Below are 14631 nucleotides of genomic sequence, written 5' to 3'. Positions count from 1 at the left end.
CGCGCCGCCTCTCCTCTCCCGCGCCGGCGCCGGACCACCGCCGCCGTCCCTTCGCCGCCCATTGCCGGTGCAGCGCGCCTCCTTGTCAGCTCGTCGAGCGCCGCCGCACGTCGTCGCCATCACCGGCGAGCTCACCCACCGGAGCTCCGCCGCCGACCCGGCGCCGTCCTCCGCCGCCGCCCGGGTCCTCCTCGTCGCCGGCGTACCCCGGTCGCCTCTCTCCCTCGACTCCGGCGCCCTCCCGACGAACTCCGGCCCGCGAACCTCGGGATCCGCGCCCGGCTGGATCTAGATCTAACAAATCTCGGTTGACTTTTATTCCCCGAAACCCTAGTTTTTTTTGCGTTTTTCATCATGTCATAACTCTGCATCCGTTGCTCCGATTTGCGCCTGTAGCATATCAAAATGTTCGTCTCAGAGAGTACCTCATTTCATCTCATTGCATCATTTTCATTTGAGCTCATCTTGATGCCCGAAATGCTATTGGAAGAGGGCTATGTGATAAAATTGTCAGATCTGTTTCATCAAATAGCTATTTGTCATTTTTGCCATGATTAATGTGTGCATGATATGCTCCTGAGCTCTACATGAGTTTTGTTATATGCCATGTCATCTTTACAGAGGTGCTTACCATGTATTTTTGTGATATGTGTGGTGACTAGCACAAGCTTGCAAAGTAGTGTATTCGGTAATGCTGATTTCAGGGACTTAGAATTTCACTAAGTCCTTGATCTGTTTTTGTCATTATGCCATATGTTCATGTTGTTTCCTAGTGATCCGTGCCTCTTTTGAGGATGATCAGTAAGGATGATTTCTTAACATTGTGGTTCTCTATCCATCCATGTCTTTGTTTGCTTTTATGGAGCACCCTAGCTTGAGTTAATCGAGCTCTACTTTTGCTATTTCATGAATCCTGGCAGATTGTTGACTTGTTAGCGATTTTGCCGAGGATGCTGTTATTGATCCGTGCATGCTATGTTGTTGTTCTTGCCATGTCTAGCTTCTATGATATGTATTCTTGACGGGTGTATGCTTAGTTTGTCATGCCATGCTCTATAGTTAGTGTATCGAGCTCGTAAACATGCCTACTCGTTAACTGTTTTGCATGATCCAGTTTTTCACTAAGTTTGTAATCTGATTATGTTTTTGCCATGTTCACATGCTTACAATTGTATTTTCTGATCCCTTTTGGTTCAAGGTCACTAAGGGACTTTTGTTAAGTGCTTTGAGTAGCTTCATGCCATGCCTTGCTTTGCCATGTTAAGTTCCTGTATCATGTACTTTTTATGCTCTAAAGTGTGCTTCCTGATGTTAAATTCTAGACTTGTGTTAATTTCACCAAGTCTGAAACCTATTATCATTTGCACTTTTGCCATGCTTGTTTGAACCTGTTAATGGATGAATTAGCCGTAGCTCAGTGTTCATCTTTTGTCAAGCATCATGAGTGGATCCCTGCCATGTATTTTTTTGTCATGTTTGAGTGTTGTAGCATACTTATCTTGATGCATTTAGATGGCTACTTGCTGATTATCGCAGACCGGTGCCATATTTGTTTTGCTTGCCATTTCCAAACCGTGCATCCGATTCCGGTGATCTTTATATCGATTTCAACCGAAATCACTTCACCTTTCCAGTGGCACTCTTGGATTTCCAAGTTGAGTCCAGGTTCAATCATTCCTTGTCAAATCTCGCATATGCATCACGTATCGCATCCCGCATAGCATACCATGTTTGCATCATGTTGTTGGAGCATTGCACGTGGTTGATTGTGTTCCTTTTGCTTGTTTGTCTTGTTTGGGTAGAGCCGGGAGACGAGTTCGCTAATGAGGAGCCCGTTGAGTTTTCTTACGAGGATCAAGTCAACTCTGACAACTTTGTAGGCAAGATGATCATACCCTCGAAATCACTTCTATCTTTGCTTGCTAGATGCTCGCTCTTTTGCTATGCCTATGCTACGATACCTACCACTTGCTTATCATGCCTCCCAAATTGCCTTGTCAACCTCTAACCCACCATGTCCTAGCAAACCGTTGATTGGCTATGTTACCGCTTTGCTCAGCCCCTCTTATAGCGTTGCTAGTTGCATGTGAAGATTAGAGATCGTTCCTTGTTGGAACATTGTTTATTGTTGGGATATCATCATGTTATCTTGTTATCTTAATGCACATATATACTTGGTAAAGGGTGGAAGGCTCGGCCTTTTTGCCTAGTGTTTTGTTCCACTCTTGCTGCCCTAGTTTTCCGTCATATCGGTGTTATGTTCCCGGATTTTGCGTTCCTTACGCGGTTGGGTGATAATGGGAACCCCTCGACAGTTTGCCTTGAATAAAACTCCTCCAGCAATGCCCAACCTTGGTTTTACCATTTGCCACCTAGCCTCTTTTTCCCTTGGGTTTCCGGAGCCCGAGGGTCATCTTTATTTAACCCCCCCCCCCCGGGCCAGTGCTCCTCTGAGTGTTGGTCCACCTCGTCAGCCGCCGGTGGCCACCAGGGGCAACTCTGGGCTGGCCTACCGGAAGTTTGGACAATCTGAGTGTGCCCTGAGAACGAGATATGTGCAGCTCCTATCGGGATTTGTCAGCACATTCGGGCGGTGTTGCTGGACTTGTTTTACCATTGTCGAGGATGTCTTGTAGAACCGGGATACCGAGTCTGATCGGAACATCTCGGGAGAAGGAATATCCTTCATTGACCGTGAGAGCTTGTGATGGGCTAAGTTGGGACCCCCCTGCAGGGATTTGAACTTCCGAAAGTCGTGTCCGCGGTTATGGGCAGATGGGAATTTGTTAATGTCCGGTTGTAGATAACATGAAACTTAACTTAATTAAAATGAATCAACCGCGTGTGTAACCGTGATGGTCTCTTCTCGGCGGAGTCCGGGAATTTAACACGGTGTTGGAGTAATGTTTGACGTAGGTTGTTCTAGGATCACTTCTTGATCATAGTTCTTCGTTCGTGCTTTGCCTTCTCTTCTCGCTCTCTTTTGCGAACAGGTTAGCCACCATATATGCTAGTCGCTTGCTGTAGCTCCACATATTACCTTGCCTTACCTATAAGCTTAAATAGTCTTGATCGCAAGGGTGCGAGATTGCTGAGTCCCCGTGACTCACAGTTTACTTCCAAACCAGATGCAGGGACCGACGATACCGTTCCAGACGATGCGCTTGAGCTTAAGTGGGAGTTCGACGAAGACTCTCGCCGTTACTATGTGTCTTTCCCTGATGATCAGTAGTGGTGCCCAGTTGGGGCAGTCGGGGCCCGTGTCGCATGTTGGGGTTGATATTTTATTTTGGTACCGTAGTCGGACCATGAGTGTATTGGATTATTGTAATGTTATTCATGTATTTGTGTGACGTGGCGAGTGTAAGCCAACTATGTATCTTTTCCCCTTTTATATATATATTTACATGGGTTGTTGTGAAGATTACCTTACTTGCGACATTGCTTTCAATGCGGTTATGCCTCTAAGTCGTGCTTCGACACGTAGGAGATATAACCGCATCAAGGGCGTTACAGGTAGGCCTTATGGGCCAAAGGGGGAAGCACACCAGCCCACAAGGGGGCTGGTGCGCCCCTCCACCCCTTGCCCACGCACCAAAGAGGGAGGGAAGGAAGGGGGAGGCGCCCCAAAGGTAGGCAGCCCCCCTTTCCTCCCCCATGCACAAATATGGAAGAGGGGGATTCAGCCAGGGTATGCGCCCTAGGGTAGCCGCCGGCCACTTGGGGCGCCCTAGGGGCTGCCTCCCCTCCCCCCTCCACCTATATATATGAGAGGATGGAGAGGGGCAACACACACCACGATTCCCTAGCCGTGTGCGGCGCCCCTCTCCCTCTAGTTCGTCCTCGGTCATATTTTTGTAGTGCTCGGTGAAGCCCTATGGAGATAGTTGCATCACCATCGTCACCACGCCATCATGCTGCCGGAACTCATCTACCACTTCACCCGTCTTGCTGGATCAAGAAGGCGATGACGTTATCGAGCTAAACGTGTGATGAACGCGGAGGTGCCATACGTTCGGTACTTGATCGGGCGGATCGTGAAGGTGTACGACTATATCAACCGCGATGATAAACGCTTCCGCTTACGGTCTACGAGGGTACGTACACACACTCTCCCCTCTCGTTGCTATGCATCTCCATGGATAGACCTTGCATGCGCGTAGATTTTGTTTTTGTTTTCCATGCAATGTTTTCCAACACCAATATCTCTTCCTAGTCCGAGTCAGCAACTAATGCAACAAAAAGACACTGTGAACTTCACTGATGCGAAACGGGTGCCAGTTATATCTTCTTTGCAGTCATACTATGAGTTTCATGCTCAAGCTCGACAAACTTCTTGTACCCGTAGTTTCTTTGCTTCAACTGAGTTGTAGAGTTATCATGGAACCAAGCTACGACCAAAACCATGGCCATTGTTCGACTTCAATCAAGACACCACCCAGCTGATGATAAATGGACACCTTTTTCATGCAATTGCCGAACAATACATGTGGGGTTCGAGCACTACATGTGTGGTCAACTCTATCCAAGGGTGATGAGCATGCCAATGCACTGGCAATTTTTTTAGCCAAGAGCAATTGAAGGGGAGTGGGCATTTTACTAGAGAATGCAAACCTGAACAATTAGATGGTGGTTCAAGAACCAAACTTCAGCTTGCCGTACTGATGAATTTTCAGTGCTGCTTCTTCAAACGTGCACCACATTGGATACTATTAATGAGGCCACCTACAGAAAAGAGAACATTAGAGGACAAAAATCCATTAGTCTGAGCACTTTTCATAGATGCTCGTGCATATATGAAATTGGATGAAACTTGTGCTATTGTTGTTCACAAGTGTGATCAGAGAACTTCTCAGACCGAGGTTTGCTACTCTCTTTCAATTAGAGATCACCTGGTGAGTATTTTGGACTAATGGCAAGTCTAGGTACTCCTGCTATATCTGTAGATGCTTCAGTGCAGCCCTGGGTGATTCCCACTTATGCAAGCGTACAGATTGGTAACACTCAGTGCAAGTGTGTGTGCACTACCTCAGGCTTATTTAGCAAATGGTTAGAGAAGTTTGGGAGCAGTAAAAACAACAAGGTTGTTTGGCAAGCATCTGGACCGGATGGTCGATCCAGAGGAGCAGACTGCAATGCTATCTGCCATACTACTTCCAGCAATAGTCTAACTAGAGAACTTCCAGTACAACATGTGTCGTATGAGCTTGTGCTATTCCTGGCGTGTCTGCTGGACATTTTCAACACACAACTTGATGCCTACAACAACATCTGCTTCCTGTTTCAGCTATGTTCAGCTTCTTCGCTCCACCAACGGGGCGATTCTTGGGATCCTGGAGGGCTCGCATTGCGTTTGTCACTGGAATTGGCTCGAAGGGAGGTCTTTGCAGGGGGGGGGTGTATCACCATCTTAGTTGTCCGCTTCCTCATCCACGTGAGAGACATTCACTGCATCGACTGCTTGGACTCCTATCGACTCAAGGGCATTTTCAAGAAGGGATGGGTGTCATCACCGTCGCCGCCATCTTCGCGCAAAGCTCCACCGATCACAAGTGCTACCACGGCTTCAACCGGGGCGGTGTTAGCCACGACTACACCATCACCACGTTCTTCGATGGGATTTTCATCGGTCGCAAGTACTACCTCCCCATCATTGTAGTCTACCTTGACTTTGGCTACCGATGCGGCTCCAACCAAGCCCAGGAACATCGAGCACCATGGGACCCAGGCGATCCTCGACGATGTCGGCTTAGGGTCAAGCCAAGTCTCACGGAGGGAGGGATGTCAGCGACTGGATCGTGCAGGGTCCTTGAGTCGGCGAAGAAGCAACACGCGATGCACGCATCATGCACGCCTTCCCGTCCCCAGATACCCGCTACCGGCTTGAGGGCAAGCCGACTGTTTAAGGGGGAGGGGATGTCAGCCCCCTTGCTATGTTGGGCTGTTAGTGAGGGGCCGGGCCTAGCTGGCCCGTTACAACAGCGACTACAAGTACGAGGGCCAAGGGACAGACAAGGCATCCGCGGAGGATCACGAACACGACGACGACGACTCTCTTCTTCTTCCTCTCGCTTCCCTCTTCCTGTATCCTAGTTCGTGCTTGTAATCAGGGCTAGCTATGTAATTCGGGCTTGTAATCGACATCTAGTTCCCTAACAAACGGCGGCGATGACGGAGGCACCAGAAAACCCTAGCAGATGTTGATGATAGGGTTTCAATTGTGTGTAGATAAATCGATTTGCCTATAGCACCGCAGGTTTTTTTTTTTTTTTTTGGTGAGGATCTCGAACGGACGGACCCTTACAACACGGTCAAGCCTGTCGTGGCCAGCCCGTAATCTGTTGTTGTCTGTCGGGCCAATCGGCCCATTTAGATGCATCCAGTGGACCAACTAGGCCGAACTTTCCAGCTTCTAGGGCTACCTCTTCATCTCCACTCCTCCACTCCCGCACACACGCCGGCCACCACTAGGGTTTTACCGATCCGCCTCACCCCACCCGGCCACCACCAGATCGCCTCCGCCCTACGCTCTCACCGCTGCCGACGATGGTGGGATACGGGATCCAGTCGATGCTCAAGGATGGGCACAAGCATCTCTCGGGCCTCGACGAGGCCGTCCTGAAAAACATCGGCGCCGGCCGCGAGCTCTCCGCCATCACCCGCACCTCCCTTGGTCCCAACGGTGAGTGCCCTTCCCCCATTCCCTGCATCTTTGCCGCGGTTTGGTCAGTAGAGCTTGTCGGGTCTCGGCGCTCGATCGATACCGGCAGTCGCGTGTAGGTTGTTAGTCTAGCAATGGTTAAGGGCGTGGCCGTGTGGCCCGTTTTGCTGTGATTCGCAGTTTTGTACAGTAGCGTGGTAGATGCAGAGAAGCTCCACAGCTTTCTTTTTTTGGGCGCATTATTGATGAGTTGATTCTGTTTCAGGAATGAATAAGATGGTCATTAATCATCTAGACAAGCTCTTTATCACGAATGATGCTGCGACAATCGTGAACGAGCTTGATGTCCAGCACCCTGCTGCTAAGCTCCTGGTGCTCGCTGCCAGAGCGCAACAGGAGGAGATCGGAGATGGAGCTAATCTCACCATATCTTTCGCCGGTGAACTGCTCGAGAAGGCTGAGGAGCTCATCAGGATGGGACTGCATCCAAGTGAGATCATCATTGGGTACACCAAGGCCATTAATAAGGTATTTACCGTCCAATAACCAGGCATTGTATTATTAATCCTGTCATGTGATTGTGGGCAACCCCTGCTTTTGTTTAATCTTTCTGTTTGCAGACGCTTGAGATTTTGGATGATCTAGTTGAGAAAGGCTCGGAAAATATGGATGTCAGGAACAAGGAAGAGGTCGTGTTGAGGATGAAATCTGCTGTTGCAAGCAAGCAATTTGGCCAGGAGGATGTGCTGTGTCCACTTGTCGCTGATGTAGGCTAATCCGTGCCACCTTACGTGAGAGGAAATATTTTTTTTCCACATCAAGGAATATACCACTAATATTTGGTTTGTTTCATCTGTTTATCATGGCTTTTCAGGCCTGTATCCAAGTTTGCCCCAAAAACCCGGCAAACTTTAATGTTGACAATGTTAGAGTGGCAAAGCTGGTTGGAGGCGGCCTTCACAATTCTTCTGTAGTCCGTGGGATGGTTCTGAAAAATGACGCTGTCGGGAGCATAAAAAAAGTGGAGAAAGTGAAGGTGAGCTTGAAATTGTACACTATGTTAATTGTGTGTTTTTGTCGATTATCTGTGTGTATCTGTTTTAGTGACAATAATGCATTTTCTTATGTATAAACAGCTCCCACATTGTAGTGTACTTGCATACAATAGGTGCTGTCAATTCCTAACGGCCTATCTCAGACCGCCCACCATCTAGAGTTTATTCTGCTATATGTATTTTCCCACCAAAAATCAAAGTTTTCAGTAACTCAAAATTGAACCTTTTTGAAGTTCTGCTTTTGATTTATGATGATACTGCTTTCTCTTTAATGTTGGTTGCTTATATTATATAAAATGCCTTTTGTGGGTTTCATAGTATTTTCTAGGTTAGTTAAAATGATATCCATCTCATCTTATTAGACATTTAAGCTTAGTTGGTGTTCTGTAGTTATGTTTTACTCATAGCAACCCTGTGAATCAACCTGGATGGCTTATATGAGCTTTTAGGCATATACATAGATAACCATTATTCGTTTATGCTCTGCTCTGATCATGGACTGTTGTTTAGTGTGTAAATTGCATAGCATTGCATCATTCATGAAATCTCCAATTCCAACTGTGTCTTCATGAATTGATTCACTGTAGAATGCAACTGTTACGTTATTGTACCATGATGCAGTCCTGTTATGCTTTTCTGTTAACCAAAGTTCATGCATTGCAATTTTTATTTGCTGTAACCCCCCTTTTATGCATGTTTCATATTTTATGTATGATTTTTTGGGGGTTCCTGCCATTGTTCTAATTTCGTTTCATTCATTCTGTAGGTTGCGGTATTTGCTGGTGGTGTTGACACTTCTGCAACTGAAACAAAGGGAACTGTTCTTATACATTCTGCTGAGCAGGTATGTTAGTTGTATGAGATAACCATCCATTTTTTGTTTGTATACTTTGCTGGTTTACTGCACTCAGAAAGGGTTATACATGGTTTACTTCTGTCTTACAAACATGTGTAGTAACCTTATAACACACATGGTTGTGGTGTTGTGCAGCTTGAAAACTATGCTAAAACTGAGGAAGCAAAGGTGGAGGAGCTTATCAAATCTGTGGCTGATTCAGGTGCCAAGGTTATTGTCAGTGGAGCAGCAGTTGGCGATATGGCATTGCATTTTTGTGAACGTTACAAGTCAGTATTTCGCTTCTCATATGAAATGTCGTCTTGGTTTAGGATAGTTTTTTCTTGTGGAACTTCTTTCTACATTTTGAGATAACCATTAATTGGAGGTTGTAATAGTTTAAGACATCTCACATATAGGTTTATTTTTGCAGTACCATGATTTGGTCCTGCTTTACAAGTGATACTTATAGATATTCTGGTTTACAGGCTAATGGTTCTGAAAGTCAGCTCAAAGTTTGAGCTTCGAAGATTTTGCCGTACTACTGGGGCTATAGCACTTGTAAGTTCTGGGTTCAAAATCTGTTTATTGAATATCAATAGCAACTTTATTCTGATGCCATGTGCTTTATGAAAAACAGTTGAAGCTTAGCCGACCAAATGTGGACGAATTAGGATATGCAGACTCTGTTTCGGTGGAAGAAATTGGCGGTGCTCGAGTATGTTTCATGCCTTCATGCTTTCATGAGTAACATCACTTTGTGCTTGCTCAACTCATGAGTAACATCACTTTGTGCTTGCTCAACGCACTTGCTTTGCTTTATAGGTGACTGTTGTCAAAAATGAAGAAGGTGGAAATTCAGTGGCTACTGTTGTCTTGAGAGGCAGTACAGATAGTATATTAGATGATCTTGAAAGAGCTGTGGATGATGGCGTAAACACGTACAAGGTATGTATGTGATGCAGGTTGAAACCAATCTCCTTGCATTGTTTTGTATTTTAGTAATGCTCCATTATCGTCTGATTTGTAAAATGTTATCTAACTGTTAGGTTTATTCCAGTCAATGTGCAGGGACAGTCGGATCATCCCTGGAGCTGCTGCAACAGAAATAGAACTGGCAAAGAGATTGAAGGAGTTTTCTCTGAAGGAAACAGGGTAACTATATTTGTTTGAGACAAATAAATTTCATATATGCATGTAAAAGGGCACATCTGAAACATGAGGTTACAAAGATGGTTCTGTTGCTTAACCACCTTCAACTGAGCAAATTTTATTATCGCATGCATTTCCAGTACAATGGCAATAAATATAGAAGTCCTATTGTGCATCTTCTCCTGGTGTTTATTGGGATACAAGGATAGGTGGAGTGGTTGCATCTGAAGTCCAGATAGGGGCTTTTTGTTATCTAAAATGTGTATTAATAAAAACAGTTGTTTGTATTCTTTGTTACACTTAAGTTGGACTCAAAGACATATTTGATATGTGAACTGTGTTCTTGCTATAATTATTATTTTTATATATGTGAACCGTGTTCTTGCTATAATCACCTTTTGTAGTTGGTTTATGAAACTGAATGTTGTTACTTATACGTCTTTCCCTTTTTTACACCATCTGTTAGTCAATTATGCAGGTTGGATCAGTATGCCATTGCAAAATTTGGTGAAAGTTTTGAAATGGTTCCAAGAACACTGTCTGAAAATGCCGGACTTGGTGCAATGGAGATAATATCTTCTCTCTATGCTGAGCATGCTGCTGGCAATGTGAAAGTTGGCATTGACTTGGAGAAAGGTGCTTGCGAGGATGCCTCAATCATGAAAATATGGGACCTCTATGTTACAAAGTAAGCCTTACTCAACATCTAGTTGCCAATACGTGTGGAAATCCTGCTAGAGGCCTTTGCATCTGTGTTTATGCTGCTTGTAGCTAGTAGTAATCTACCTTGTTATGATGATAGCATTATACTATCAGGACCTTGATAAGTGCCACACGTGTGGGCTGAAGGAGGTTGGGCCGCATGCCCTTCTAGCCACCCATTGTGACACGTCAGCCTTTTTCTTTTTTCCACACATGCATGCAAACAGGAAAGTAAACTGATGATATCAGCAGGAATCTTTTGGGTTTTCAAACTTTAAAATGTTTCATCTCTTAAATGACAAATCCGATTGAAAAACTGTTTTGACCTTGACCATTAAATCCGTCGCGACGAGAACTTCAAAACTAGATCCCATATCGATATGTTTCGACGATATTTTTTGGCGGTCAAAAGTTGCCATGTCTATTGCACATAAATTGCCATGGTGTTTACACTGAAGTTGCCATGATATGTTTCAACTACTTTCTCTTCTATGTTTAAAGTAAATTTTGACATGTTATAAAAAAGAAATTAAGAAACTAAACTTGCCATGGTGAGTTACTAAAATTTGCCATGATCCATGAAATAATTTTGACATGCTTCATAATTAAAAAGAAATTCTTTGTCAATTAATTAAAAATGCATGGTCAATTACTCAAATTTGCCATGAACCAGAAACTAAATTGCCATGGTGAATTACTTAAATTTGCCATGATACATGCACAAAAAGTTGCCATGGTTCATACGAAAAATAATTTCCATGGTCAAAATACTAGAGTTGCCATGATCTATAAACTAAAATTGCCATGATCCATGAATTAAGTTTGCCATGGTCAATTAATAAAATTTGCCGCGAAAAGCAGTTGAAATACAATGGTAGTTTAAATCTAGAGGAAATAAAATAGATGAAACATATCATGGCAACTTTAGTGTAAACACTATGGCAACTTCAGTGTAACATAATGGCAACTTTTGGCCAAAAGAAAAAGTCGTCGAAACATATCAATATGGGATCTAGTTTTGAATATCTCGTTGAGACGGATTTAATGATGAAAACGGATTTTTAATTGGAATTTTTATTTAAGAGATAAAACATTTTTAAGTCTGAAAAACTAAAAAGATTCTGCTGATGTCATCTGTTTGATGGCAAAATAGATGGCAATGGAGGTGTTTGGACCATGTTGCTTCGTGCCACACTTGTGGCACACTTATCATTTTGGGACTATTATTACCGCTTGTCCTTGATGTTGCCAAAATGCTGCGCCAAGGTGTCTTGTACATAATCTGTTTTTTATACCCAGTTCAGTAATTTTGTGGCACTTACCATTTGGGTATTATTATTACCGGTTGTCCTTGATATTGCCAAAATGCTACGTCAAGGTGTCTTGTACATAATCTTTTTTTATACCGAGTTTAGTAATTTGTGTTATCATCTATATGTTCCTGCTTTCATGCCCAGTTTATTATTTTGTTTGTGTAATTAAAGTGCATACGGAGGTTGTTTGGCCCCACTTAACCTTTTTCATTTAATCAGGTCCTTCGCTCTAAAATACTCAGCAGATGCTGTATGTACTGTTTTACGGGTTGACCAGGTAGGATTGTCAATCTTCTGTGTCACCTTCATATACATAAAATTATGGTAGTTTATTCATAGGCTAATACTTATGTGGAACACAGATCATCATGGCAAAGCCAGCAGGAGGGCCGCGACCCCCCCAACAAGGTGGCATGGATGAAGACTAGTTTTCTGTGTACTCTTGTTTGCTGTGTATCATGCTGTGGGATTTTCGTGCAGAAGACTTTCATCTTATGTAGGTTCAATTCGAGTAATAGATTTTGGCTGCTTGGGTTTCACGGTTGGTGGGGCAGCATGCTTTAGCTGATGTCTCGCGGTGTATTTGTGAGTTTCCTCTGTGGTGCTGTCTTACCGGTGTATCACATGATAACTATTGAGACTTGTTCGTCTAGTTTATCATACGAACCAAAGCTTGTCTTGGAAGATCGTGTTTGTAAAATTCTGCTGTGTTAACCCTTTGCCCTTTAATTAAGATAGCTGTTTGTTTGAGTTTGTCTGGAAGGGTGACATTTTGCAGAGTGCTGCTGAACAATGTGTTTGCCCGTTGCAGTCTGTTCATGTGAGCATGTATATTTTGAGAGAATTCCCTTTATTAAAGTTTGGTTCCCTATTTGGCCCAAAATAATTTTTTCTACCCTATTTGACACCTAAAGTGTGAGGTGAAAAGCCCATGTTGCCCCTATTGCATTGTGTAACTATCCTGGATGTAATAAAAAAGCAAACAATTCACTCATGTTTTATGGATGTTCAACGGATGTTGCGCATGTCTATGTATGGTCCAATATTTTGTTCCTTAGGTATCTGTTATGCATTTGGCCACTGCTAGGCGTCATCCGGATGTAGGAAAAGAAAAAAAAACATCCGCCTCCTGAACCATCCATATGGACATCTCTATGAAGGTCAACGCATCATAGACTTCTCTCCTTTCTTCTCAATCACAGAACGCCGCACACATAGCCTGGCATACGTAGCAAACTCCGGTGGCACCATAGAACGCCGGCAGCACCAGCTCGTAGCAACTCTGGCAGGCTCGCAGCATGGCGGCGCCGTCAAAACCGCAGGAGCAGCCCGAGTCGTCGTTGCAAATCGTCGTCGCAGTATCGCCGGAGTAGCCCGAGCTGGCAGAGCTGACTCACAGCATGACGGCAATGGCAGCACGGCGGCGCCGTCGCAGCAGTTCAGCCGGCGTCGCAGCACCGAATCGCAGCATGACGGCCTCGCAGCATCGGATGCTTCCAGCTAGCAGCCGAGCAACACCTGTGTTCCCACCGGCGAGTGGCCACGCAGCACGGGATGATTCCGGCGAGCGGCGTCTCAACATCAGCTCGTAGGACGGCGACACCATTACAACATTGGCTCGAAGCATGGCGGCGTCGTCGTAAAAGGTCACCGCTTGCGGCAGCATCTACTTGAAGCACGGCGTCAGCGCAGCACTGTTTCAAAGCATGCGCTGGTCGTCGCAGCATCGGCTTGCAGCACGGCGACGATGTCGTAGCACTGGCGTTGCTGCATCTGGTTCGTCGTTGACCTCCCGCAGCTCTGCCTCATAGCACAGCGCCGCCAGCATCTCGTGTGCAGGGAGAAGAAAAAGGGATAAGAAAAAGAGGGGCACGTGAGTGGGCCTCACTAGAGAGGCGGCTGGAGATGCGGATGTAAACATCCGACTGTTTGAAAGCATTTTCCTTTGCGTGGAAGGTACCTGTTATGTGTGTGTAAAAGTTATACAAACATCCGTAGAATTTGTATTTATAGCACATCTATGATCAGTACAGTACCATATTTTGGTTAGCTTACCTATGATCAGGGAAGAGCACCAAAAATCGAACTGTTTTGCCGCTGGATTGCTATGGAAGAGATGCGGGGTAGTTACTGTGCGCATGCATCGATTGGCTCAGAGCAGTTCTTGTGCCCACGTTCTCCTCTCTCCACCTCGGTGCTCTCTCCTCTCCATTTCTCTGTTGGGCACGCGGCTCTCTCAAAAATCTTCTCAGCATCTAAGGCGAGAGTCGCGGGGCTGGTACGAGTCGCACTGATCGGGACGTTCTCCTCTCTCCACCTCGGTGCTCTCTCCTCTCCATTTCTCTGTTGGGCACGCGGCTCTCTCAAAAATCTTCTCAGCATCCAAGGCGAGAGTCGCGGGGCTGGTACGAGCCGCACCGATCGGGTGCACAACGAGGACGCTGAAGGCGACACTGGTCTCAACCGCAGAGACGAGGACCCCTCCAGTGGACCACGCCCTTGCGCACTCGGCGCACAGTACGTGCTCATGCGTTGGCTGTTGACCTCCGTGTCAGTTGTATAGATAGAACCCCCGCTCGCCCACGTCCTGCATGCCCCTGCATGTCTCTGTACACGATCACCACGACCGACCTCGCGCCCTCGCTATCACCCGGCGCTCTCTCTGTACCTCCCCTATATAAACAGAGATCACACGCACACCATCTAAGGTGGATTTGCTCATTCTTTCTCCTGAATACATGGTATCAGACGCTGGACCCCTCTCTCGTCTGTAGCCCTCTTCCGCTGCCCACTTCCTTTTCAACTGCATCGCCGAGCCATGTCGATGCCACCACCTCCCCCACCTCCTCCCCCACGTCCCGGCAGCGGCCCTGGCGGCGCACCCCGCACGCCGGCCACGCCGGTCCGTCCCCC

At 45.8% G+C, this 14631-nt stretch overlaps 1 protein-coding gene across 2 annotated transcripts; it reads left to right on the top strand.

Moving 5' to 3' along the window:
• The first annotated feature begins 6428 nt into the window (after positions 1 to 6428).
• LOC119285962 (T-complex protein 1 subunit theta-like) lies at positions 6429 to 12471 on the top strand. 2 transcript variants are annotated; one of them, XM_037565298.1, is made up of 13 exons: positions 6429 to 6682; positions 6927 to 7189; positions 7282 to 7428; positions 7536 to 7697; positions 8483 to 8560; positions 8708 to 8841; positions 9040 to 9112; positions 9192 to 9269; positions 9377 to 9499; positions 9612 to 9706; positions 10170 to 10391; positions 11938 to 11995; positions 12081 to 12471. In XM_037565298.1, the coding sequence occupies exons 1-13, from the start codon at positions 6547 to 6549 to the stop codon at positions 12144 to 12146; spliced, it is 1635 nt and encodes a 544-aa protein (XP_037421195.1). In that variant the 5' UTR covers positions 6429 to 6546; the 3' UTR covers positions 12147 to 12471. The 2 variants fall into 2 exon arrangements, with proteins under 2 accessions (XP_037421195.1, XP_037421196.1); XM_037565299.1 differs by having other exon boundaries at positions 6430 to 6682; positions 10182 to 10391.
• The last annotated feature ends 2160 nt before the right edge of the window (positions 12472 to 14631 follow it).

The sequence above is a fragment of the Triticum dicoccoides genome, chromosome 4A (assembly GCF_002162155.2).
Source record: "Triticum dicoccoides isolate Atlit2015 ecotype Zavitan chromosome 4A, WEW_v2.0, whole genome shotgun sequence".
In the NCBI taxonomy this organism is placed as follows: Eukaryota; Viridiplantae; Streptophyta; class Magnoliopsida; order Poales; family Poaceae; genus Triticum; species Triticum dicoccoides.
Note: the sequence above shows the minus strand (reverse complement) of the source record. Positions and strands in the feature narration are given on the sequence as shown.